Source organism: Struthio camelus, chromosome 21, assembly GCF_040807025.1.
Source record: "Struthio camelus isolate bStrCam1 chromosome 21, bStrCam1.hap1, whole genome shotgun sequence".
NCBI classification, from domain to species: Eukaryota; Metazoa; Chordata; class Aves; order Struthioniformes; family Struthionidae; genus Struthio; species Struthio camelus.
Genome location: NC_090962.1, coordinates 13,332,388 through 13,358,689, shown reverse-complemented (window position 1 = coordinate 13,358,689; position 26,302 = coordinate 13,332,388). Strand labels below are relative to the sequence as shown.

At 59.9% G+C, this 26,302-nt stretch overlaps 1 protein-coding gene across 2 annotated transcripts; it reads left to right on the top strand.

The window, feature by feature from the left end:
• The first annotated feature begins 902 nt into the window (after window positions 1-902).
• On the top strand, window positions 903-24,992 carry IGSF21 (immunoglobin superfamily member 21). Of its 2 annotated transcripts, none has more exons than XM_068915583.1 (10): window positions 903-1,075; window positions 14,897-15,009; window positions 17,209-17,330; window positions 18,844-18,962; window positions 19,055-19,170; window positions 19,946-20,411; window positions 24,050-24,135; window positions 24,231-24,423; window positions 24,519-24,557; window positions 24,704-24,992. In XM_068915583.1, the coding sequence occupies exons 1-10, from the start codon at window positions 1,021-1,023 to the stop codon at window positions 24,781-24,783; spliced, it is 1,389 nt and encodes a 462-aa protein (XP_068771684.1). In that variant the 5' UTR covers window positions 903-1,020; the 3' UTR covers window positions 24,784-24,992. The 2 variants fall into 2 exon arrangements, with proteins under 2 accessions (XP_068771684.1, XP_068771685.1); XM_068915584.1 differs by lacking the exon at window positions 903-1,075 and adding an exon at window positions 14,477-14,570.
• The last annotated feature ends 1,310 nt before the right edge of the window (window positions 24,993-26,302 follow it).

Sequence of the window (26,302 nt, the reverse complement as noted above, 5' to 3'; positions counted from 1 at the left end):
CCTGAACTGCACATTCCTGCCTGCTTCCCGCATCCCTATCTGGACCACACATCCCTGCCTGAATCCCAACCCCCCCAGGCCTCATATCCCCCCACTGCCTCCTGCATCCCCTTCTGAACTGCACATTCCTGCCTGCTTCCCACATCCCTATCTGGACTGCACATCCCTGCCTGAATCCCAACCTCCCCTGGACCTCACATCCTCCCACTGCCTCCCACATCCCCTCCTGGACTGTGCATCCCTCCCTGCCTCCCGCATCCCTGTCCAGACTGCACGTCCCTGCCTGAACCCTGCATCCCTGCCTGGACCACGCATCCCTCCCTGCCTCCCGCATCCCTGTCCAGACTGCACGTCCCTGCCTGAACCCTGCATCCCTGCCTGGACCACGCATCCCTGCCTGGCCCCTGCATCCCTGCCTGCATCCCACATCCCTGCCTGGACCGCACATCCCTCCCTGCATCCCGCATCCCTGCCTGGACCGCACATCCCTCCCTGCATCCCGCATCCCTGCCTGGACCGCACATCCCTCCCTGCATCCCGCATCCCCGCCTGGACCGCACATCCCTGCTGCCTCCTCCATCTCTGCCTGCATCCCAGCTCCCCCTGCACCCGCGCATCGGCCGGGGGAGGGTTAACAGCTCCGGCGCGGAGAGGGGAGGGGAGGGAAGGGGGGGATTTGGGGGCGGCCGCGCCGCGCTCTTCTGCCTCGCTGCCATAAAGCGGCTTAGAGGGCGGCAGCGCGGCCGCGCAGCCGGGATTAACCTCTAATACGGGGGCGAGAGCTGCGGAGCGGGGGGGGGCCCGAGCCGCGGAGCATCGCTCCCCGCCCGGGGGGCCGCGCAAACCCCCCAGGGCGAGGACCGCCCCCCTCGGGGGGCCGCGGAGCCCCCCCCCCCGTCCCCGGGGGCCGCGGAGCCCCCCGCGGGCTCGCAGCGATGCCGGTGCCGGCCGAGCCCCGCGGTGGGTCGGGCCGCTCCTGAGCCGCATGGGGCTGCCCCCGCCGCGGCCCCCCCGCGCAACATGAGCCCCCTGCCCCTTTTCCTGCTGCTTTGCGACCTGCTGGACCTGGCGCTGGGTGAGTGGCATCGGCCGCCTGCGCGGGGGGGGGAAGGGGGGGCTGTCTCCACCGTGCCCCTAAATTATTTGGGGCGGGGGGGGGGGGAACAACCCTGGGTGGGAAGTTTGCAGCTCGGTGCTTTGCAGCCCTCCTCTCGGGAGCTGGGGGAGAAAAGCAGGGGGTCGGGGGTGGGGGGCTGCATGCCTTTGGCTGCCTGCTGCATCCCCCCGGCTCTGCAGGCGCGGGGGGGCAGGCAGCCACCCGGACCCGCAAATAGGGCACCCGCTCTGGAGCCATTAATAGGGTACCTGTTTCAGACCTGTTAACAGGGCACCCGCTTTGGACCTGTTAATAAGACACTTGCTCTGGACCTCATAACAGGGTCCCCCTTTCGGACCCCCAATAGCATCCCTGTGCTAGGGGCCAGGGTGGAAAGAAAGGCGGATGCTCGTCCCTCGCCCCGTTTCCCCAAGCTGGGATCAGTGTGGGGACCTGTATCCCTTTTCCCTGCCGGGAAGCAGCTCTGTTTTGGGAGCGAGTCCCAAGGGCGGCTCCGGCTGCCCGCAGTCTGAGCCCCCCACGCAGCCCCCCGGCAGCCCAGGGGGGTCACCAGCTCACTCGGGGTCCTGTTTTGCATCCTGGGGGCAATGCTGGAGGCTTTTTTCCGGGGCAAGCAGCCCTCGGGAGCATCCCGCACTGCCTCGCCTGGGGACGCCTGGGCTCGCTGCCTCGACCTCGCTGCCGCGCTCCTAACAGCACGTTTTGGCTCCCTGCTTCGTTCTGCAGAGGTTGAAATAACAGATTCCCCCCTCCCCAGCCAGGGGCTTCAAGGTGGTCAAAATGTAACGGGCAGGAAACTTTTGCCTATCTGTGTTTTTGAGGGTGAGGGATAACCGTACCCTGTGCGGAGCTGGACGCAGCGAGGTTACGGGGGCGGCGGGGGGGGCTCGGACCCCCGCGGCGTGGGGCCGCTCACCGCTGGTGGCTGCTGCAACCTCTGGCTTCCTCGCCCGGCGCGTTGTGGAGCAGGGGCCGTGGGATCCCCCCTTCCCTGCAGGAAGGGCTCGGGGAAGGTGCCGCGATGGGGTTTTGGTGTGCCTCATCCCTGCCCGCGGGTGAGACGGGTCGTGGCCCCCCCTGGGAGCTGGTCTTTCCCACACCCCGGTTTCGCATTGGCCACGGGGATGCAGCTGGCACCCAATTTCTCATGGCCTCCTGTCTGGCGGTGGTGTCGGGAGCTGAGCTTATGTATGTCTCCCGTTTCGCCTTTTTTGCTGCCCTGTCTCCCTGAATCCTCGTAGGCAGCCGAGAAACAACCGAGCCCCCCCTGCCTTTTATTCCTTGGCGTTGGATGGGGCCCGAGCCGTCCTCATGCTACAGCGATGCTAATCTGCGCCTTGCCCTATCTGTCTTCCGTATCCAAGCGGGGGGGAGAGAGAGAGAGAGAGAGAGACTTTCTCCTTTTTCCCCTTTTTCTCTTCCCGGCACGGGGAAAACGCCTCTAAGTCGCAGGCAGGCGGACCCAGCGAGAGCAGGACTCGGGCTGCCTCGTGCCCTGGTCCGCTCTCCCTGCCACCGCGTTGTAACGAGCCCGCCCGGTCTCAGGAGGTTTGTTGGAAAGAGCTGGAGAGCGGAGGCGCAGCGAGAGCTGTGGCTTTCAGGGCTCACCCGGTCTCCTTTTTTTATGCATAACGTGCTTATTTTTCCCTCTAAAGAGAGCTGCCGTCAGCTGCAGCACGCGAGGGGGGGGAAGCCGGGCGGCTGCCGGCTTTACCGGGGTCGGATCGGCACAAAGGAGCCGATTCTCCATCGCTGGCAGCGACGAAGGAGCTCGCTTTCCCCCTCTGTGCTTCTTTGCATCAGCAAAACTAGGGCGAAAGAGAAGCGAGGGCAAACCGGGGATCGTTTTAGGCCGTCCTTATCCTCTGCTTTTTGCAAGGGCAGGAGGCACACCCGGCTTTGGCAGGAATCAAGGAGAAGCTGGACTGCACCAGGCTGGGTCTTGGGAGATGCAAAATCCCGTCCTGCCTCTAACCTGGCCCCTCAGCCGCCACTAGTACGTTTTTTCCTCCGTCGCGCTGTGCTTTTAAGGTCACGGGTAGACAATTTTCCAGGTTCACCGGCTGTCTCCCATTGACAAGCTTCTTCCCGTTTCCAGCCCCCATCTCGGTCCTGTCGCTCTGAAAACAGATGACCTGAATTCAGCGGGGATCGGCAGGATCCTGGGTTCTCTGGGCAGAAAAAGTCATATCCAGCCCGATCCGCGGCCCTGAAATCTGCCCGAGCGTGGGGTGAGCAGCGCAGAGCTGCTCCCAAATCCCAGCCGGCCGCAGAGGGCAGACGGCTTTTCTTTGGCCGACGGCATCTCTGGCTGCAAGGGCCGAGATCGCTGCCACCCTCCTCGCTCTGCCTGGGCGAGGGAGGATGTGCCCGGAGAGGGATGCTCGCCCGGAGAGGGATGCACACCCGGGCGAGGGGTCAGGTGGGATCTGGCCGCGCCGGATCGCGTGCAACACTTGGGAAGAGGCTGGAGGGAAGTGGAGCGTGAAGCCCGAGCCGTCGGGTCGGCCGCTGATACGTGGCAGTGCAGGGGCTGGGCTAAGTGGGTTAAGGAGCCGGGCAGTCAAGCCTGGAAACGAGGGCACGGGCATTAGGTTGGACAGCATCTCGTGATGAAGCAGTAGCCCCGGGGCCCACTTTTTGGGAAGTCAGCAAGCCCCATCTGCAGGTGGGGAGATGGCGTTTGGCATCCCTGCGCCCAGGCCTGGGTTGCTAGCTGGCACGCGGCTCGCGGTCTGAAATACGTTCCCATAAAACGTTCATCAGGCGCTTTCAGATTTATTTTACGGCCCTGTAAAATCAGAGCTCTGTTTTGCAGACATGAGAGGAGGGTCAAATATGTCAAGTTTTGATCTCCGCGTGACGTTTATGGAGACTGCATCTGAGTGTTTTGCCTTATCTTGCATACTCACCCTCGTGACACCTAACTGTGATTGGAAGCAACAGGAAAATCCAGGTGTAGCTCCTCGTGCAAAGCTATTTAGGGTAATACTCACCGTGCACATGCCCTCTGTGAACTTGCTCGAGATTTCTGCTGCATCTCCTGGCAGAGCGGGGTGCTGAGCCGGGGCTAAGCCTTGCATCCCCTTGCATCCCTGCAGGAACAGCCTTTGCCACCGGGTTTGCGCCCCGTGGGAAACGCAGAGGGTTTTTTCCCGGCGCTGAGGGGAGGGTGCTCAGGTTTTCCAAACCAGGCTGCCAATCTCGGTCGAAACAGCAGCACGCCAGCCCCGGGGGACCGAACGGGGTTTCTGCTCAGCTGCCAGGGCCCTGGGGCATTGCTGGGGCTGGGCAGCGTTTTGCAGAGCTGTCGGCATCGCCGGTCCGCTGGGACACTGTCCCTGCTGGCAAAGCGAGCGATTCAGCGTCGGCTCCAGCCGGTTTCCTTTGCAGTCGCTCCTTGGGGTTTTGTCGGGGAGCTGCCTTTCTTCCCCCCCTCCCTCTCCCTCCCGTGTCTTTTCCTGTCGCTCCAAAGGACTCCCCGAGGCTTTTCCTTGGCAGGATTTTCACAGCTTGCTCAAAATCCCCCGGGTAGGCTCATCCTTGCCAGTGCGGAGCAGCATCCTCTCTGCCAGCCTGCAGGGAGGAGGAGGAGGAGGAGGAGGAGGAGGAGGAGGAAGGAGGACTCGTGCCGCTGCACCTGCCCACGAGCACGGGGCACAACCTGATGAGCCGTAGCGGATCCCTCTGCCCTTCCCACCCGTGTCTCAGCCATGCACATCTTGCATTCGGCTCCGCGCCTCCTCTCCCGCGCGCCCTCCTTGCCGCCTGCATTAGGCTCCCCCTGGGCTTTTCTCTCTGAGCCCGCGGGAACCCAGGACTCGGACTTGCCCGAAACGCACCAAAAATCCTCCCGACGGTACTAATCATCCTTCCTCCAGTGAGGCCGGTTTTTCTTCCTTCCTCGCTTCCCACCAGCTGCGTTTTGGAGCAGTTTATAACTGGAACGTGAAGCTTTTCAGTGGGCAAGCGCCTTCACCTTGTCTTGCACCTTTCCGAGCTGATAAGCCTCTCCGGGGCACGGAGGTGCTCGGGGCTTCGTCAAATCGCCGCTCCTCACCCGCCGTGCCCTCGTCCGGGTCTGGACGTTGCATCCTCCTCCTGCGTGCTTGGTGACTCCTATGGCAACTCGGAGACCCCCGAGGCAAGGTTTTCCTCCCGTAGAGGGAGCGGGCAGCTCTGCTCCTGCATCCGGCCGCCGCTTTTATGTGGAGCATCGCAGGTTCAAGGCGAATTGTCACTCTGCTCTTACAACCCTCCCCTTCCTTGCGAGGCTGTTTGCGTCGAAGGGGACGTGAGCAAGAAACCTCCTTCGCCCCGAGCTGGAGATTTTTCGGTCCTGAGTGCCCTGCCTGGGCCACCTCCTTGCAGTAAAAACATCCTTTTGGCCTTCCCCGCGGTTTTTTTTTTGCCTCTCCCTATGGGCTTCTCACCTCCCGCCTGCCTTTTTCTGTTGCAGCTGCAGAAATGGCGTTTTCCACCCTAAAATCCTCAGCTGAAAACACTTGACCCACTCTAGCCCCGCTCCTTTTGCAAAGTCCTTTAAGACCACCCCGACGGAAAAGCTCCCGGCGCCGTTGGGATAAGACCAGGTTTTACTTGATCCGGCTGCGGTACCGGCTTGGTGCCGATGGGGCAGAGCCGAAACGCTGCCGGGAGCAACCCCGGGGGCCCCTTGTGCCTCGTCCAGGCTGTGGATCAGCCCGGCAAAGAGCCGGGAGGACGCAGCTGAGCCGGCCGCGTGTTGTTCCCTTGCCAAGCTGCTCTCTTTGCCCTTTTGTTTGCTTGCTGCCGAGGCGCTCGGAGTATTGACGGGGCCGTTTTTGACTAATGACTGGCGCTCACAGCGTCTCCTTCCCGCTTTCCCCCCTCCCCGCTCCGTCTCCTTCCTAAAATAAACCGTCAGTCACGGGCTTGTTTGCAGGGTTTGCGCCCAGGGCAGGCGCTCGCGCCGCAGCGTTTCCCCCTGCGGGGCCGTCGTTATCGCCCGCCCGCGTGTTTATCCGCGCGACGGCTGGAAGCGGGCGCTCGGCCTGTAACAAGCAGGCGATTAGACGCCAGCCGGCATCGGGCTCCCGTTGCGCTTCTTTGTTCGGTGAGTTGCTGCTTTTTGGGAAGAGCCAACGTCCCAGCGGGAAGATTGCTAACTGGTCACGCGGCAAGGCCAGAAAGGACCGGTGGGGTCAGACGCAGCATCGTAGGAACGAGCATCTGGAGGTCACCAAAGACCGGAGATGCAAGCTGTTCAGTCTGCAGACTCTAGGTTGCGTTGTTTTCTCTTCCTGCAGCTTCGTAGGGGCGTAGCCCTTGGCCCTAAGGAGGTTTGAGTAACCTGCCATAAAAAAGATGCATCTCCCTTCGGGAGACATCATCTCCCCATCCCGTTGGGACACAACGGCACCAAGAACCGGAGCCACGCACAAGGGTGCAAGGGGCTACGGTGGTGGCCGATGTTGAGTTACCTCCAGCTGGTGCTGGTGGAGGAGACAGCCCTTCTCCTGGTTGCCGACCCGCTCGAGATGGACAAGGTCTCCCCTTAGGTGAGGAACAGGAGCGCAGGGAGGGGAGCGACTTGAACCCCTCCGTGGCGTAAAAAAGCAAGGAAAGAAGACGGTTTTGGGATCTGCACCCACAGAGCCTGTCCAAGATCGTGCAGGAGAGTTTTCACACAGCTAGACATTGAGTCTGGGTTGGTGGGACCCTCCTGAGCTCCGGGACACGGGCGAGGTCTCTCCCGTCACTGTCCTGAGGGAAGGGGCTGTGACAGCAGAGGCCACCAGTGCGCGGTGGCACCGAGCCGGCCCCGGGCCCGCAGACCACACGTTTTGCCTATTCAGATGAGCAAATCTCCATCTGCAAAAGAAAACCTTCTCAGCTGAAAGAGAAGGCGTCTCCGAGGGCTGCCAGCGTCTGAAAACGGGCCGGGGAGGCAGGGATTTAGTTTCTGTTCTAACCCAACCTCTGTACAATTTACAGTTTATATAATGCGTTCAACAATATACTTTGGTGGGGAGGGGGAAGGGGATTAGCGGCAGTTATTTCATCCCCGCTCCGCCTCCCCTCGCTTGCAGATAAATCCTATCTGCCCAGGCCTGGGGAGCTGGGACCTGGAGGCACCGCTGGTCGCTCGAAGGAGCCGTGGGGAACGTGCCTGCTTTGCATGTTATTTCGTATGCATTTATTTGGAAAGCGATTTGAGCGATTTTAGGCCTTAATCCAGAGTGTGGGGATGGGCAGGAGAGGTGCTGGCTCCTGCCTGGCTGTGTGTCTTTCCTGATAAGAGCACAGTGATGGGTGGGATCTGGGATGAAAGGGGGCTGCTCCTCTGGAGGACCACCATCCATGGATATGCTTTCTGGGCTCCAGCCCAGGTTGCCCCAAGAGGAGACTGCATGGGGTAACCACTGATTTGATGATGTCAACCAACACGGAGACACGTCGGTTGAGATCAAGTGCTTGTTGGGAAAGACTCTGGGCATCTCCAGAAGTCATCTGGGTGCAGGACCATCCCTGGAGATGGCTGTAGATGGCGTATTTTGCCTTTCATGCTGGCAACGGTTGAAAAGGGGAGAATGAGGATAAAAGGGGCACTTTAGGCTGATGATTGCCTGGGTTGCAGGAGAGCCGGGGGAGCCAAGCACCACCCTGGACTGGAGCTGATGGCCCTGAGAAGGGGGATAACAGCTGGAGGGGGAGGAAAACAGCTTCCCAGTGGGAAGCCATCAGGGAGAACCTGCCTTCAGGTGTCCGCGGGCCAAAGGCAGGGGGCCACCTCGATGCTGAGGTCTCCGGGGACACCACAGGTGCTGCTCTGGCCCATGCCACTCACGCAGCGGGACAGGTCCTGCTCCGAAAGCAGCCATCACCTCCTCCTCCTCACGAGGAGATGCGGTTGAGTTGTGTCTCTGAGACACGGGCACTTAATATAAATAATTAACAACTGCTTACTCAGAGGTTAGCAGCTTGTAATTGGCAGGAGGTACACGGATCGTGAGCAACCTCCCCATCTGCCAGGCGCTCTGGCCACCACCTGGCCCCGTATCAAGCCTCGATTAATCTTCACTTAACCCCTTAGGTGCATGGGGTTGGGAAGCACGAGCTGTCCTATTCCTTTCTTCTCATCACGAGTCAGGCGTATGTTGGCCACCTCTTCCCTCTGGCAAAACAAGCCCTGATTTGGTTGGGAATGGCTTTTCCTTATGGTCCGGAGGAGCACGTTGATGACCAAATGATTTTGATTTACAGCCTGGCTTTCCGCCTCCGGAGAGCAGGGTTCAAAGCCTGGTGCCAAGATTTGCTCAGCAGGGAGTTTCCCAGCCCGGATTTGGACTGGGATGCTTTGGAGCGTCTCCTCGCTTTGGTGGTACCATGAAGATGAGGTGGCCCCAGGGGAAGTCAAGCGAGTGTAGGGCCAAACCTGCAACGCGAGACGTCGCCCCGGTCCCCTGCTATGCTTCGCAGGCTGGAGCAAAGCCCTGGCTTGCAGAGGTCCATTGCACCACTGGGGTGTCACCCCTAAAAAAAACACCCCTTTCCCCGCCGTTATTGCAGATTTAGCTTCTGCAAAGGGTGTCGTTACGGGGCGACAGCATGCACGCGTTTCGCCGTCCCTGCCCCGTGCCCCGCTCGCACACCCCGGGCGCCTCCGAGCGGCTGGAGGCCCTGGGTGCCCCGAGGCGTGTTAGAAATCCCCTCGGCTCTGCCCGCGGAGCGGGGACGTTTCCGGCCGTCGGCTTGTACGAGCCCCTCTCCTGCGCCGCTAAAAGCTTCCCGCCGCGAGAAAGCAGCCCAAACCCTTTAAAATTTAAAGGGCTTTATCTAACCACCGTTATCTCGCCCGGAAAGGAGAGAGCAGCTTTAATGGTTATGGTTAGGAGAGAGCAGATGCAGGGAGATTTCTGACACAGAGAGAGCAGGAATGTTAATCACTTATGCTGCTCTGCCTAGAATATATATATGTATGTATATAAAATATATATGTCTATATACGCTCCAGGGCTGACAGGAGAGCTTTTACGGCCGCACTGGCTTGGAAACGGGCCGTTTCCGCGAAGCTGGCGGTCCTCTCCGCCCCGGCGAGCCGCTAGCAAAACCCACCGCCTTACCGAGCCGCTATTACCCGCCCTCGCGGGAGCCCTGAATTAAAGGAAATATTTTATGATCCCACGCTTCGTTACGTTTCATTAAAAGCGGCGCGCCGGCCTCCCCTGCCGCCGTCGTCAGATCGGAGGCAGGTTTTCCTTGCCTTTTTTCTTTCCCCCCCCCCTTCCCTTCCCGATCTCCTTGCGGCTGTCGTTTGCCAGGTGCCGCCTGCCGGATGGGCCTGAGAAAGCGGAGGAAAGTGTGCGAAAGAGTGGAAAATTGGGCTGCTTATTTCTCTCTGGATGCTGCATTGCCGTGCCCGGGGTGCACAGATTTGGTGTCCGCGTGCTGCCGGGGCAAAGGCGGATGGCGGGTCCCGGCGATGCCCCGTGGGGACGGTCAGCACTTGGGGGGGGGGCAAAAGATGCTCTCTCCTGGAGGCATTTTTGGGGCGGGGGGAAAAGACCCCAAAATGGACATTTTGCAAAGATAAAGTAACATCAGCAGCAAGCCGGGAGGTTTCAGTATCGGTCTTCGAGATCGGTGGCCAGAAGCCAGAGAGATATTGATAGTCGGTCATATCTGGAAGCGGTCGGGAGACAGAAAGGTATTAATTAGCGGTTGTTTCTCGACAGCGCAGAGATGGATAGGGATTAAGGTAACAGCCGTGCGCGTCCATAGAGAAGTAACAGTAAATCAGCGTTATGAATCGGGGCTGTAAGAGGGAGATACGTTTTAATCTTATTAGCAGCGCCGCATTACCGAGAGAGTGCTAGCAAAGGGATTATTAGTGACGGAGCGCGAAGCGGGGAGGAAAAGGGTCACTCTGAGTTATTGCTCATCCACATGAAGGGCCGAGACGGATATCGGCGCTGAAAGTAGCAGATTTTGGAGCACTTGGGCTTTTTTTTCCCCCCACTTCCCCTTTTCCTCCCCTTCCCCGAGCTTTGTGGTGGCGGTTGGTGTCGCTATTCCCCGTGGCAGATGGGGAAACTGAGGCACAGAGCAGCGAAGGCGAAAAAAAAAGACACTTTTAGACCGCGGGAAGTGGGGGAAGGCGCCTGGCTCGGCGCCGTGCTTGAGGCACTAATTTGCAGCTTGTGGCGCCGGGTGTTTGTATAATTAGTATTAATGAGTTACACGTGTGCGGGGAGAGGAGCGGGGGGGGGAAATCCACGCGAACAGTCTGGGCGTAGGTGAGATAACGAGGTAGCGGGGAAATTAGCCGGCGGGACGGACGCGAGCCCACCCCGGCGGACATCTGCCCGCTTTCTCCTCCCGCCCGGCTCGAGCTGCGGCATCCAGCTGTTGCATCCAGCTGTTGCATCCCGCGCCAGGGGCAGCAGCACTCGACTCCGAATATCTTTGGATTTCCCAAGCCTGCCGGGCAGCCGGGATGGCCGACTCCTTGCGTGACCTATAGAGGAAGGGTCGAGAAGGGTGACCAATGTCCTCCCCTCCCAAAAAGCCAAACCAAAACCCCTGCCCTGTCCCGCCGTGAGTCTCCCCTTTGCAGAGTTTTGCTGGATTTTATTCACGAAATGCTGGCCAGTCTCCAGCTTACCCAGGCGCTCGGCGCCCAGCCACCCTACCGAGGGCTCCTCTGTCTTCCTCACGCCGGGGTCCTGCATGCAGTGGTTTTTGCAGTAAATCTGTTTTTCAAAGGAGGCCAAAAGGCCAAATGGGCCACACTCAGTCAATGTATTGATTAAAATTGCAGCGAGCAAACAAGACGCGAAGCTACAGGATGGAGGCAGGTGAGGGTACAGTTTGAAGCGCCTTTTGCGCCCTTTAGTTACAGAAAATAGAGGGAAGTATATTCTATACATGTAAATGAAAAATTTGCAGCTGTGTTTGCCGTTTCCCTTGGGACCAAGCCGAAGCAAGGCAAAGACATCCGACCTGACCTGGGCACCTTTCCCAGGTACCAAAATACCCTCCTGTGCTCGTCCTGCTCTCTGGGTGCATATCTGCGAGCACCCCAAGGAGGCTTCGGGGGCCGGGTTTGTCTCCCTGACACCAGTCTGCTGGATTGCGGTCTCTCCTTTCCAGGTCCGATGGGGCTGCGGTACCACGGCGAGGTGCATTGCAGCGAGGTGCATTGCAGCGAGGTGCATCCTTGCGCTGTGCGTTGTGGCGAGGTGCATCCTTGCAAGGTGTGTCATGCCGAGGTGCATCAGGGCGAGGTGCATCCTTGCAAGGTGCGTCGTGGCGAGGTGCGTCGTGGCGAGGTGCGTCGCAGCAAGGGGCATTGCAGCCAGGCGCGTCGTTGCAAGGCGCATCTGTGCAAGGCGCATCTGTGCAAGGTGCATCATTGCACGGTGCTCGTCAGCCGGGTGCGTGCATGTGTGTGCACCGCGCAGAACTCTCCCTGCGGCAAACGTCTCCGTGATCGCCTCTAAAGTGGCCATATCTGGGGAAACCTAAGGATTTAGGGACTTTACCGCGAGCAGGGTGATTTCGGCAAGCCAGCTCCAGACCACCTGGCTTGGGCTCTCCAAGCCCAGCCAGCTCACGCGAGGAATAATTAGAGGTGCAATTGATAAGTGTTTCTTCCCATTTATGCAGATCGGGGAGGTAAGAGGCAGATAATTAAATGTTTGTACTTTCCTACGCCACGGTGTGAAGGAAGATGAATTTTAATTACCGGCTCTTAATTGTTCAGTCGGCCTGTTTAATATCCTCTTTACACTGGATTAATACAATTTGCTGCCTGCCAGCAGGGCTCTTTCTCGCGGCAGGAGCGAGGCCTTCCTCCTTGTCGGGGCGGCCTGTCCTCCTGCCAGCAGCAGAGAGTTTAAATATAGTGAGAGTTTCAATATATTTTACATACATCCAGTTTACCTGCTTGGAGGGGGCCGTGCAAAGAGGGAGCGGGAGTTTTAGGTGGCTTCGGATGGACGATCGCCGGTGGGAAATTGAGCCCAGGTGAACCTCACCGGCCCTCGTTTCTCATGAAAACGGGAACAGCCCTTTCCCTCCATTGCACTTTATTTTTTCCCCTTGCAAAAGACCCATCTCATTGGGAAATGCGAAGCTGACTCCATCTGTTGCATCCGATTTGGCTTTGTGGGGTTTAACCTGAGTTAAAATACTGCTTCCCCCATGCAGAAAAAAAATAACGAGAGGTTAGTGTGGAAGCTCACCGGGACAGCAAGGAGGAAAAACCCCGGAATCAGCATATCTGGCCTCTCTGGAGTGGGACAGATTTGAGTTTTTCCCTGTTTTTTTGCCCTGTGCAGCCCTCCCTGGTTAGCAGGGAGAGACAGCAACACATTATAACTGCAAAACGCCTGTAAGATCATAAATAAGGCATTGCCGGAGCAGGCGAGCGCCTATGCGGGAGAGCAAGCGTTTTGCTGCGCTCGCAGGAAAGGCAGCGACCGCTGGCATTTAATCTTTAATGAACAAGACGTTACAAAGCGCGGCGAGTCGAGGCGCGTTTGCTTAACGCTTTTCGGTGAGGTGGCCGGCTTGCCCGGGGCTGGAGGGGGGGAAATCATCCCCTTGTTTTTAGGGGAGGATTTGCCATCCTGGGCACCCGGGGCCGGCACCTCGGCAGGGCTGAACCCCGTGGGGGTGAGCGTTAACCTCGCCGCCACCCTGGGGTGCTGCTTGGGGCCTTCCCCCCTCCCACCCACCGCTTCTTGCGATTGCACCCCAAATTAGCGGCCGCGGGAGCACGAGGCACGAGGACGCCCCGTCCCTTGCAAAAAGAGGGCGATGGAGGCCGGCGGGGGAAGCGGCGTGAATTATGCACGAGCCCCGCTAATCACGCGCTGATTGAAACGCCGCTGAGTCCGTGTTCCCGCGCTGGCCCCTCCGCCGGGGGGGATGCGCGGGCACCTGGCGGGCGGACGGGGCACCGAGCCGGCAGCCGCGTCCCCACGTGCCCCCGCGTCCTTTCCGTCCTGGGCGATGCGTTGCTCCTCCGTTTCGGCTCGGCCCCGGCGAGCGTTCGGCCGGTGAGAGCGCGAGAAGGGCTCGGAGCCCGTGGGAACCGGGCGGCCGCGGCCGGGACGTTTTCTGTAGCTATAGCTGAAAAAAACCCCAGGAATCCCGTAACCGGTGGATGGCCCCGGGGAGCTGCCGCGAGGTGCCCGAAAGGAGCTGCAGGCTCTCAGCCCGGCTGCCTTCCCCCGCCGCGGGCAAGCGGGGAACGCTTGAGCGAAATAATGAAAATAAATAAATAATAACCCCCGTGCAAGGTTATTTTTTGGCTGAGGAGCTAGGTAAGGAAAAGCCTAGTGGTTTCCCTCCCTGTGGTCGGATGCAGCCCCCCGGTTCGAGCGGGGGAAGCGCAGGAGGAGGCAGGAGGGTATTTTCCCACGGCAGGAGGGCATTTTCCCGTGGCAGGAGGGCATTTTCCCGTGGCAGGAGGACACTTTCCCACGGCAGGAGCCCGGCCCCCACGAGCCGGGTGGGTGCGTGGCTTTTTCCCGCGGCCGCCCCCATTCCCCGTTTGTGCAGGCTGGCTGGTGCGAAACCTGCCTCCTCCCTCGCAGCTATTTGGTAATTGAAAGTGCCGAGCGTGTTACAATGTGCTGCTTTTATTAACACGTCGCTCCTGATTTAAAAGGACATTTCATTTATCCCTCTTCCACCCCCCCCCCCACCTTTTTTTTTTTAAATACGCAGAGAAAGAATTCCCACTGCTCGCTATCAAAAAATTTTCGTATTTCATATCCCCCCCGGGATGCAATCTAATCAGCCGGCTGCATTTCTATAGGTCATAATCTCATCAGAGGGTTGCACTTCACACGCAACATCTTTTGCTATGAAACGGGCCTTATTTGGAAAGAGCAAAGGGGAAGGCGAGGAGCCAGCGCGGGGTTTCGAGCTGCCTTTGGGCTGCTGTAAATGCCAAAGTGGGGAAGATGAAGGCGTGTGGCTGGGCTCCTCCTGAATCTAGTGGTTATCTCTGTCTAAAATGGTCGAAAATGATCTTAAAATCCCATAATAGCTGTTAGGGTTGTTTTCTTTTCCCGTGAAAGAAGAAGAGAGGGGGAAAAAAGACTGCAAGAAATCAGAGAGAGGGACCTGGGGCTGGTGAGAGCTGGGACTTTGGGAGCAAAAAGCAAGCGCAGAAAGCGCCTAACCCCCTGAAACGCGTTTGAAGATGAAGTTTTCGGGGTTTTTTTTGTCTTAATTAAAGCGGCTCTTTAGCAGCGTCCCGCTGGCGGGAGCCGTTTTGACAGGCGCGGGGAGGGAAATCCCGTCGCTGGAGCCGAGGCGGCGCCTGCGCCCGCGGCAGCAGAGAGTCCCCGGCAGCTTGATTAAAGCCGTTGCTCGCTGCAAAGGGCCAAGGGGGACAGAGCTGTAATCGCGTTTCGGGCAGCGAAAACGCAAAGCAGGAGCACCTCCGGCTAGAGTCAGTTTTTTTGGCTGGGGCTTGGGGTCTCGGGACCCAAAACAAACAGAAAAGGCGACAGAGCCCTGGAGGAGAGGCACAGCGGGGCTCTCCACCCCCCCGAACCGGCCCCAAAAAGCCCCAGATGGGGCGGCGCGGCGCTTCGTTCGCTAAATAACACCTCGGGTCTCCGGGGCTGTCAACCGCTTTGGTGGCGAATCGGGTTGGGAGGGCTTTTTCCCAGCGGTGGCGGTGGGTCTTGTGTATTTTTGGTGTTTTGCCCCAAAACCGAGCCGGCGCCCTTCACCCGGCCCCTCACGCCCCCGTTTCCCTCTGCTCTTTCCCAGGCTACCTCACGGTGAGCATCGAGCCGCTGCCGCCCGTGGTGGTGGGCGACGCCGTGACGCTGAAATGCAACTGCAAGACGGACGGCAGGATGCGCGAGATCGTCTGGTACCGGGTAAGGGGGGCCCCGCCGGGCCTTTGCTCGCCTGCGGCGGAAATTCGGGGCCCGGGGGCCGCGGGGGGCCGGGGCCAAGCGCGGGCGGGCGATTCACGCCGCCACCGCCGCCCGTGCAAAACCCCCTGTGCGCCCAGCTGCGTTTTCCCGCGACGCCCGGCGTCGCCCGCCCCGCTTTTTCCCGTGCAAGCAAAAACAGCCCAGCGTTTATTTGGAGCTCTGCAAATCCCCTTTCCTTTCCGTTTTGTTGCTCCGCGGGGAGCGGGAGGACGGCGGCTGCTCTGCACCTCGTCTCTCAGGGCGCATCAGGGGCCGGTGCTACGCGGGTGGCCCCGAATTGCCGGGGAAATTAGGGATGCTGTTGCTAAATGAAGGCTCTTGTCGGAGCCGAGCGCCTCCGGTGCACCCAAATCCGGAGGTCGCTGGCCTCATCTAGGCCAGGGTGATGCTCGGGGGGCAGCTTTCGGCAGAGGGTCGATGCCCACGCTGCGACGTCGGCGGGAGAGGAGCAGCAGAAACCCCGGGCGGGCAGGGAGGGAGGCGCCTTTGCATCCCGCGCCTTGCAAAAAAAAATTAAAAAAAAAAACCAAACGGCGAGTTCGAGGAAAGGCAAAGCGTGCAAAGCAGGCGTCCGGGCGCGCCGCTGAAGCCCCGTCTCCCCTCCTGCGCGGCCGCCAAGCGCCCGTCCCCGGCGGGAAAAGCTCGGGGGCGAGGCGAGGGTAGCGGCATCCTTGCGAAGCAGCTTGTGACGGGTGCTGGCTGCCGGCCGGCCCGGGGCTCGCGCCGGGGAGCCGATTAGCACGGCTGACACGCCGCAGCAAGCGCCAAATTGCTTTTTGCAGCAGCACGGTGGAAGGTGGGGGGGGGGGGGGGACAAAAAAAAAAAAGAAAGAAAAAAATGGAAAAGGCAGAGGGAAGCAGCAGAAAATGCTCGGGGCCTGGGGAAGGGCTCGGTGCGGGCATCCGGCAGCGGCGGCGGGACCAGGCGGCCGGGAGCAGCAAGTCTGTGCGCGCGCCCGGCGGGGGCTCGGGGGCCAACGTGGCCGTTGCAAACGGCGTTTGGCTGCCTCGCCGCGTCCGGGCGCCCTGGGGAAAGAGGGGAACCCCGGGGCTGGTGCAAGCGGCTTTCGGGTGGTTAATTAGAGACTGGCTCTCAGTCTAATTAGCCAGATTAACTCGGCGCCAGCAGCGGGCATGGCCCGCAGGCGCAGGCTCTGCACGCGAGAGGGGCCGGGCTGTGCCCTCCTGCGCACGCACGCGAGGTTCCCACGTAGCGTTTCTTCCCTCTCCATCAATTTTTTTTTTTTACCTCCCATCCTGGCTCTTCGGGTGGCAGAAATCCGGAGCCGCCTTCCCGTTCCCAGCCCGGCGCCCCGCGCCGCCGGTCCGATTCCTCCATCCGCCACCAAAGTCTCCAGCCTCCTCCGGCCGCAGCCTAAGCGGCGGCTGGTCTCGGGACGGCGGCGGGCGCCGTTCGCCCGAGACGCTGATTTACATGTCAGCGCGGGTAGCTGCTTGACTGCCTCCCGCTCCCGGGGAGAGGGGAGGTCGCGCAAATCAGTGCGGTTCACTGAGCCGCCGCCGCGGCGCGCCGCACGGGGCAGCTGGCGCTCGCCGCTGTGCCGGACTTGGATCGGTGCCGGCAATTTGGGAGCCTGGCGATATTAAGCGGGGGAAATCGCGGGCGTCCTTGAAAACTTCCTCTCTCCCCCCAAAGGCCGCTGGTTTATAGCTCAGATCATTCTTTTTTTAATCTCCTATATGGGCGAGCGTGTATTTTCGTTGCAATAAAAGCCTCGGCAGATAAATCTGAGGGGACGGTTTTACTGACAGCCTTTTTTTTTTTCTTTTTTTTTCCTCCTCTGTGCAATAAAAAAAGGGGGAAAAAAGAAAAAAAAGTGGAGAGAAAGTAGAGCTAGGAATGATAGCGCAAACTGTGTTTTAAGAGCGAGATGTGCCCGGCCAGAGGAGGACGGGAGGGCAGATGCTCAAGAGGCGCATCGAGACAGGAGAGAAATCCCCACGCTGGTGAGATGGGCCAGCAGAAAGGGTAGGGTGCATTGTGCCACCTTCTTAAAAATGTATATTATATATATATATCCTGGGATGCAGGGAGGTGCAGGCAGCACAGATGAGGGTGGGATAAAGAACCCGAATATTTGCTCGGGTGTCTGACGGGCGTGCATTTTTCCTCGGCAGGTGACAGACGGCGGCACCATCAAGCAGAAGATCTTCACCTTCGATGCCATGTTCTCCACCAACTACTCACACATGGAGAATTACCGCAAGAGGGAAGACCTGGTCTACCAGTCGACGGTGCGGTAAGTCACTGCAGCACCGCCGTTTTGGGTTTGTTTTGGGCAATTTCCAGCCAGTCCGGCACAGCGAAACGGGGAGGAGGTTTAGCGTTGCCCGCTGGACCCATCCGATGCGATTTGCCTGCTCCCTTCCCGCAAACGGGTTTCCATCGCAGGACACAACGCGTCTTGGCCTGCCAGTTTGCACCTTGTTTTATCGATTTTGTTGCAACCCTTTTGGGTGCCGGTTCTTGTATTTGAGACAGGCGCCCGGCGTAATCCTGCAAAAGCAGATGTGGAGCTCAGTGGCAAAGCTGGGGGGGGCTCAAAAACCCATTGCCGGCCCCCTCGGCGCCTTGAATTTGGCTTTTATGCCTCAGTTTTCCCGCACCTCTCCATGCTCTCTTTCCACTCCGGGTGTTTCTGCGATGCAAACCTTTCCTGGTCTTTTCCGCTCTTTTCCCACACGGTGCCGCGTGCCGGCGTCGGGGCTCCGCGTACTCTCCAGGAAATAAATCACTGCAGCAGTACTTATCAGCTCGGGCGCCCTCGCTGCCTCTCCGAACTGCCTTGGCAACCGGTATCGCCCTCCCCGCCAGGCGGTCGATCATACAACGGCAATGCCGGAAAGAAATCCGCTTCCCTTCCCGCTAATGCACGTCGCCTTGCTTTTCTCAGCCGCTGCTCCCACCTCCTGTCTTGGGCCAGTTTTCCGTTTCTCACTGCTTTTTCCCCTACGGCTTCTGCCCCCTCCGCTGCCGTCCCGCTTGGCCGTTCCCCCTCTTTCCTCCGAGCCTTTTGCTCGCTGGCTGCAGAGCGTTATTTCCTTTGTAGCAAAGCCATGCAAACGCCAAGAGAGGCTGATAATTAATTACCCCTCACTTGTTTCCCTGTTTTTGAGGAAAAAGCCTAATCAGGCGTTATTGTGTTTCCTTGCCTCTGCCTGCTTGGGCCGCGGGAATATTTGCCGTAGAGGCGGCGGGTAATAAATATATCACAGAGCCTGGCAGGGCACAGGAATTGCTCAGTCGCCGAATATCCCAGGTTTGGTCCGTCCCTGCCCATCCCCAGGGCGAGAGCGTCTCTGGGGTTTGCAGAACAGCTGCTTTTTTTGGCCCGGAAATCTCCTCCTTGTCGCAGAACTAATACATTTGAGAGCAGACCGAGCACTTGAAAGTGCTGGCAATTGCCAGCGCGGTGCCTGCAAATTGCCCGGATCGCCACCGAACCGGGGCTGTTTGTGTTAAAAAGTGTTTTCGGCCGCTCGCCCTTTTTCCCTGTGGAAAACAGCAGCGTGCTCCTGGCATGGCGAGAAAGGGGCCGCTTTGCACCCATTTTTTCCGATCAGGCGACGCGGGCCCGGAGCAGTTTGCATCCTCGGCACAGCTGTGGCTGCCGAGGATTTTATTGGTTTAATACGATGTTATCGAGGACGGGGTGCCATCGTCCCCATTGAATTTAAAATAAAATAAAAAAACAAAATAAAAGAAGGTGGCGTTCGTCCCTGCTCGTCACGGGTCCTCACCCTCTCCCCCAGGCTGCCGGAGGTCCGGATCTCGGACAACGGCCCCTACGAATGCCACGTGGGCATCTACGACCGAGCCACGCGGGAGAAAGTGGTGCTGGCCTCCGGTAACGTCGTCCTCAACGTGATGGGTAAGTGCGGCGCTCGGCTGCGTTTTTGTAGCCCTGCGAGCCGGGGCGCTCGGCCGGGCGGCCGCTCACGGCTTGGCTCTCCTGCCCGGCAGCGCCTCCGACGTCCATCTCGGTGATCGCCGCCGACACGCCGGCGCCCTTCAGCCGCTACCAAGCGCAGAACTTCACCCTGGTGTGCGTGGTGGCCGGCGGCAAGCCCGCCCCGCTGGTGAGCACCCCACAGCCCCCTCGGGGAGCGGGGAAGGGGGGGAAAAAACAACCCGGCTGGTGTGTGCAAACGGCGCACTGGTAGGAAGTGGGTGCAAACGGTGCACCGGGGGTAGGTGCAAATGCTGCAGCGAGGTACGTGCAAATGGTGCACTGGGGTATCAGTGCAAACGGTGCCCCAGGGGACCGGGGGGGGGGGGAATGCAAATGCCGTACCGGGGGGTTGGTGCAAATGATGCAGTGGGGGGGAAATCAGTGCAAATGGTGTGCCAGGGGTTGGTGCAAATGGTGCAGCAGGGTTGGTGCAAACGGTGCACCTGGGCTGGTACAAATGCTGCCGCAGGTGGAGTGGGCGGGGGGGGGGGGGGTCAGCACAAATGGTGCACTGGAGGCTGGTGCAAACACTGCACTGGGGTCAGTGCAAGTGCTGCACCTGATTGGGGTTGGGGGGGGGGGGGGGATCAGTGCAAACAGTGCACCAGGGATCAGTGCAAATGCTGCACTGGGTGTGGGGGGGGGGTCAGTGCAAACACTGCACTGGGGTCAATGCAAGTGCTGCACCTGATTTGGGCAGTGTGTGGGGGGTGGAAATCAGTGCAAACGGTGCGCCAGGGAATGGTGCACCGCAGTGGTGCAGGCGCTGGAGCTCAGCGCAGTGCAGCAGCCCTTCCTGGGGGCCGGGTGGGGGGGGGGTCCATCGTGGCCATGGGGAGCCTGGCAAGCGGGGCCGGGTGCCATGGGGTCCCCCACGTACCATTTTCCCCCCCCCAACGCAGGTGTACTTCAAGCGCGACGGGGAGCCCATCGAGGCGACGCCGCTGCCGGAGCCGCCGGCCGGCGGTGGCAGCGGCTCGCCGGAGAGCCGGGCGCCCCGTAACCTGCTGCACCGCGACCTGGACGACACCAAGGTGCCGAAGTCGCTGGCGGCGGCGGCAGCAGCGACGCGGGGCGGCCGGGGGGCCGGCACGGCGGAGCCGCCCCGGGGGCTGGCGGCCGAGCGGGGCCCCGCCACCGAGGCCATCCCCGAGACGGTGGTGAGCCGGGAGTTCCCGCGCTGGGTGCCCCTGGCCGAGCCCATCTACTACTTGCGGCACGCGCAGGCGCCGGCGAGCGACGGCACGGTGGAGGCGCGGGCCACGCTGACGTGGACCCTCAACCCCCAGATCGACAACGAGGCGCTCTTCAGCTGCGAGGTGAAGCACCCGGCGCTCTCCATGCCCATGCAGGCGGAGGTGACCCTGGGTGAGTGCCGCCAGGGCAGCCCCGGGGCGCCCCGGCGCGGCGGGGTGCTGGGGGCGCTGGGGCAGCGGGGTGGGATTGGGGTGCCAGCAAGGCGAGGGTGGTTGTGGGGAGGAGGGGGCCGGGGTGGGGAGCCCGGGGTGACTGTGACTGGGTCTAGGTCTGGATATTGGGCTAGGTCTAAGTGCAGGTCTGGGTCTAAGTGTAGGTCTGGGACTGGGTCTAGGTCTAATTGTGGGTCTGGGTCTAGGTCTAGATCTAAGTGCGGGTGCGGGTCTAGCTCTAGGTCTAAGTGTAGGTTTGGGACTGGGTCTAGGTCTAAGTGGGGGTCAGGGTCCAGGTCTAGGTCTAGATGTAGGTCTAGGTGTGGGTCTAGGTCTAGGTCTAAGTGGGGGTCTGGGTCTAGGTTTAGGTCTAAGTGTAGGTCTAGGTGTGGGTCTAGGTCTAAGTCTAAGTGGGGGTCTGGGTCTAGGTTTAGGTCTAAGTGTAGGTCTAGGTGTGGGTCTAGGTCTAGATCTAAGTGGGTCTGGGTCTGGGAGTGGGTCTAGGTCTAAGTGTAGGTCTGGGTCTAAGTGTAGGTCTGGGACTGGGTCTAGGTTTAAGTGGGGGTCTGGGTCTAGGTCTACGTGTAGGACTGGGACTGGGTCTAGGTCTAGATCTAAGTGGGTCTGGGTCTGGGTCTAGGTCTAAGTGGGGGTCTGGGTCTAGGTCTAAGTGCAGGACTGGGACTGGGTCTAGGTCTAGATCTAAGTGGGTCTGGGTCTGGGTCTAGGTCTAAGTGGGGGTCTGGGTCTAGGTCTAAGTGTAGGACTGGGACTGGGTCTAGGTCTAAGTGTGGGTCTGGGAATGGGTCTAGATCTAGATCCAAGTGGGTCTAGATCTAAGCATAGGTCTGGGACTGGGTCTGGGTCTAAGTGTGGGCCTAAGAGTGGATCTAGGTCTAGATCTAGGTGGGTATGGGTCTGGGAGTGGGTGTAGGTCTAAGTGTAGGTTTGGGACTGGATCTAGCTCTAAGTGTGGGTCTGGGTCTAGGTCTAGATCTAAATGTAGGTCTGGGTGTGGGTCTAGGTCTAAGTGTAGGACTGGGACTGGGTCTAGGTCTAATTGTGGGTCTGGGAGTGGGTCTAGATCTAGATCTAAGTGGGTCTGGGTCTGGGAGTGGGTCTAGGTCTGGGACTGGGTCTAGGTCTGGGACTGGGACTGGGTCTAGGGCTGGGTCTAGGTCCAGATCCAAGTGTAGGGCTGGGTCTGAGTCTGGGACTGGGTCTAGGTCTAGGTCTAAGGGTAGGGCTGGGTCAGGGCCTAGGTCTGGGTCTGGGAAGCGCAGGTCTGGTTTTGGATCTGGGAGTGGGTCTAGGTCTGGGTCTGGGACTGGATCTAGGTCTAAGTGTAGGTCTGGGACTGGATCTAGGTCTAGATCTGAGTGTAGGTCTGGGTCTAGGTCTGAGTCTGGGTCTGGGTCTAAGTGTGGGTCTGGGTAAGTAGATTTGAGTTTAGGTCTAGGTCTAAGGTCTGGGTCTAAGTGTGGGCCTGGGAAAGCAGGGAGCTGGGGCTCCCGAGCCGAGAGGTGATGTTTGGGGGTCCTGGTGTAGGTGTCTGGTGGGTTCTTGCCTTGGTTTTCTGCAAGCCAGAGGGGAGGTGGTGGCCCCTTGTTAGTGTTATCTCCTTGAGGGTATAACTTCGGTGGTGGTGTCAGTGTCCTGGACAGGCTCACATCTTGGGGGGGGGGGGGGGCTTCACCCTGTAGAGATGTCGCCTCCAACCATCTACACCTGGTCCCAGGAGACCCAGGCCACGCCCAGAGCCTCCCTTGGGGGAAATGAGGCCAGAGATGCCCCACATAGGCTTGCTGGCCATCACTGCCCAACTCACCCCCACCTGGGGGTGGCCAGCAAAAAGGGCAGTGAGCAAGGCAGTTCGCATGGGCAGAGAGCAGGGCCAGGGCCCCTCACTCTGCCCCACCAACCTCCACCCTGGGCTGGGCAACTCTACCGCAACAGTCCCCAGGTAAGGCTGGGCTCTCCACCAGGGCAGGCTGCTCCAGCCTTCCTCCCCTGGAGACCAGTGGGGGAGAAGATGGTGTCTTGGCCAGGGCACTCGGCTGCATCGTCTTCACCGGGAGAGCTCCAGCCACCTTCAGCATGGCCTCCAATGTGCACAAGTGTTTCGACATGCTCAGCACCTAGAGCCCCTCCTTGGGCTGCCTTGCATGCTGGAGGCTTCCCAAGGACCTCTCCCAACCCATACCAAACTGGAAAATAAACCAAGTCCTGCATTTTGGCCCCCTGCAGCTTCCCAGCTCATTAACCACCTCGCTGGGTTGGGTGAGAGGGCAGCAGGTTGCTAGTACAGGGCCCCTCGCCCAGCACACAACTAGCCCAAGCCCTGTGTTTTAGCACCTTCCCAGCTCATCAGCCCCTTCACTGAGGCCCATGGGTGCCTTTCTAACAAGGAGCCCTCTCCCAACACAAAACAAGCCCAAAGAAATAAACGAAGTCCTGCGTTTTTAGCCCCTTTCTACACAGCCCCATACAACCTTGGGGCAGCTTATCAGCCCCCTTAAGTACCCACCAGGCTGGTGGGAGGCTTGCCGATAGAGAGCCCTCACACCACTATCTGCCCCCTCAGCATTAAGGCCCTCTCCCAGCACAAAACAAGCCCCCCCAAAAATAAACTAAGTCCTGCACTTTGGCACTTTCTATGCTGTGCAGCCCCAAACACCCCCTTGGCCAGGAGGTCCCACAGCCCGAGACCTCAAAGAGGAGGGCTGCTGCTTGCTTGCTAATAGTGAGTCCTCACCTCCACCTACCAGCACGAAGGACCTCTCCCAACACACACAGCTACCCAAGTGCTGCGTTGGGCACCCACCATTCGGCAAATGCAGCCCGGTGCCAAGACAGCTGGCAACGCCCCAGCAGCGCCAAAAACCTATAAGAGCAATAGCTGGGTCCATGGACACAGCCCTCTTCATCCCTTAAGATGCCTCCAGCCTATGCATTTTTTCAGGAGATCCTTCCCAACCTCTGCACCATCCACACGCACAATTTGGGCACCGCCGCAGCGGGTCACCATCCCCGTCCCCCTCTAGGATGCATGCAGCACTGCTCCTCCCAGGAAAGGCTGGCGTGCACACACACAGAAACCAACACAAACCAGTTGCTGCCGTTAAAAATAGCAACGTGTATTTAGATACAGACCAGAGCATGGGACAACCTCCCCCATCCTGTCGCTACAGAAGCCCCTGTGCAGTTATCGCAGCCCAGGTGACTGTGTGGGCACCCTTCCTGACCGCTGGTGTCCACCGATGGGCCGTTTATTTTCTTCCTCCTGATGCTGTGACCTGCTGGGGACAACCTCCAGGCCGGACCGGGCAGAAGAGGTGGCACTTGAAGCTGCAAAAGATGAGAAAGAGCCGGTCACGGCAGTGATGGGCAAGGAGCCCCCCTCAACCAGGGTTTCTGAGCAAGGGGGCTCCTTGGCCATCTTGGTATCACCCAGCGGCTGCCTATCGATCCTGCGAGCACCCATCTGCCCCTTCGACAGCCCGTCCGTCAGTCTCCTAGACGTCAGCCAGTCCCGTCCATCAACGCATCCTCAAGGGCGCCGGGAACCACGCTGACGACCCTTTCCTTTCGTTGCAGTGGCGCCCAAGGGCCCCAAGATCACCATGACCCCGACGCGAGCCCGCGTGGGAGACACCGTGCGCATCCTGGTGCAGGGCTTTCAGGTGAGCCGGCGCGACCCTGGGGCCGGGCGCTCGCCCATCTGCCCGCCCATCTCACGGCCCGCCGCTTTTTCGGCCCCCCCTCCCCGTCCCTGCAGAACGAAGTCTTCCCCGAGCCGCTCTTCACCTGGACCCGGGTGGGCAGCAGGCTCCTGGACGGCAGCGCCGAGCACGACGGCAAGGAGCTGGTGCTGGAGCGGGTGCCGGCCGAGCTCAACGGCTCCATGTACCGCTGCACGGCGCAGAACCCGCTGGGCTCCACCGACACCCACACCAGGCTCATCGTCTTCGGTACGGCCCTGGCGCATGGCGGCGAGGGTTGGGGGGGGGGACACCTTGGGACACCCGCTGGCACCCCCTAACCCGGCGCTTTTGTCTGCCGTTAGAAAACCCCAATATTCCCCGAGGAACGGAGGACTCCAACGGTGAGTGGCTGCGGATGGACGGACCGCGGGGAGAGACGCTCTTCTCCCGGGATGCTTTTTAAAAAAAAAACAAAAGGGCCCCCCGGCACGGGCTGGCCCCCCGTCCGGCTCCGCCAACGTCCCGGCCCTTCTCTCCTCCTGCCCAGGTTCGGTCCCCGGCCGCCGCCGCCGCACCTTCCGACTCGTTTTGGTGCTCACCCTGACAGTGATCCTGGAGCTCACGTGAAGCTTCGCCCGCCTCTTCCTCCTCCTCTTCCTCCGTACGGCGCCACCCGGCATTACACCTCTGTTGATCCGTTCTCTCTCTCGCGCGCGCTCTCTCTCTCTCTCTCTTTTTTTTTTTTTTCTATAATATTTACAGTCTCGGTCTCCTTCTGTCTGTGTCTTGGCTTCCTCAGACAAATTAATTAAAAGGAAAAATATTCCCCCCCCCGACCCGGTGGCAGACTGCACTTAATATTTTGCCTCGCGTGCATACGGTTTCCCTGGAGTAGTCCCCCCCGGATGGCACCGGGCGCCCCACGCTCCCGGATAATTACACCCCCAGCAGCTTGCAACATCTCTTTCGGGTGGTGGAGGGGGAAAACGGGACAGGACACACAGCTAAGGGCGCTTCCTGCAAGCTCGTTTTACTAGGCAAACAAAACGTCTTAATTACGCGCTGGCATCACTTGCGTCGCCCGTGGAGAAAACCCGCTCGGGAGCACCGAGCGCGGCGGCGCCCGGGTTTCGTTTAGCCGGACCGCTGCGCCGGGCGATCCCCGGAGGATCGCCCAAGACCCCGGAGGCTGGAGCGATTCGGACGTGCCGCGGGGCTCTCGGCAAGCTGTTTGGCCGGAAACAGCTAACAAACGTGCAGCGATCCGGGCAGGATCCTGCTTGGCGCCGTTCCCGCGGCAGCCCGGTGCCGCCAGGCACGCTCCGGGCGGGAATCGCGCCTGGCGGCCGGACGACGGGCAGCTCGCACCGTTTTCCCGGCTGGGAAGCCCAAACGCAGCCTTTCAGAGCGCGCTTATTTTTGCAGACAAACTCTTGCACCTCCCGCGGCACTTGAGGGCCCGGCTCCAGCCGGGTCCCGGGCAGCGGGACGCGGGATCGGCATGCAACGCCCCGGCTCCTGCCCGGGACGGCATCCCCGGCACCATGCAGGCTTTCGACTCGGGGGACCATTAATCCTAGAGGATTAGCTAGCGCTCACGCGGTGCTTCATCTTTCCAAAGCCCTGAACTAGTGCTAAACGTTGTTATTGCTATTACTATTACGATTAATTGTTATTAAGCAGATTCAGTCCCTCGCACTCTCCATGGCCAAACGCTCAGCTAGCGATTTCCAAACCTCCGAGGGGCTGATTACACACACAGCGGTTCAGATGTTTCTTCCGCAGTGCAAAAAGCTTCCAGCCACGTAAATTTGGGCTGGAAGCTACGCAGGGGCCAGGTTTGCTCGAGAGATTTTTGGCTGGCTGGGATTTAGGAGGCTTAGTGACTCCCCCGTCATCCAGACCCAACGGGATACGCGCGTCCGAATCCCTTCGGAAAACCCAGCCTGTCCCCGTGCCACGTTGGAAATCCCTCGTTTCCTCGGTTCTGCCCTTAAAAAGCCCCCGTTTCCAGACAGAGGTGACTTTCGAGGACAGCCTTCAGGTTCCCAAATACCTAAATCTCCCTTCTTTTATACGAATCCGATAAAAGATTTAAATCACTCCTCGGCAAGGTCTCCCTATTCCTCCGCCTCCAAGCTACAGC

Excerpts from the sequence above, each read along its gene's own strand:
- IGSF21 (XM_068915583.1), top strand. The coding sequence starts at position 1,021 with ATGAGCCCCCTGCCCCTTTTCCTGCTGCTTTGCGACCTGCTGGACCTG. Across the intron at positions 19,171-19,945 it reads GCGGCAAGCCCGCCCCGCTG|GTGTACTTCAAGCGCGACGG; the intron begins GTGAGCACCCCA and ends CCCCCAACGCAG. Across the intron at positions 20,412-24,049 it reads GCAGGCGGAGGTGACCCTGG|TGGCGCCCAAGGGCCCCAAG; the intron begins GTGAGTGCCGCC and ends CTTTCGTTGCAG.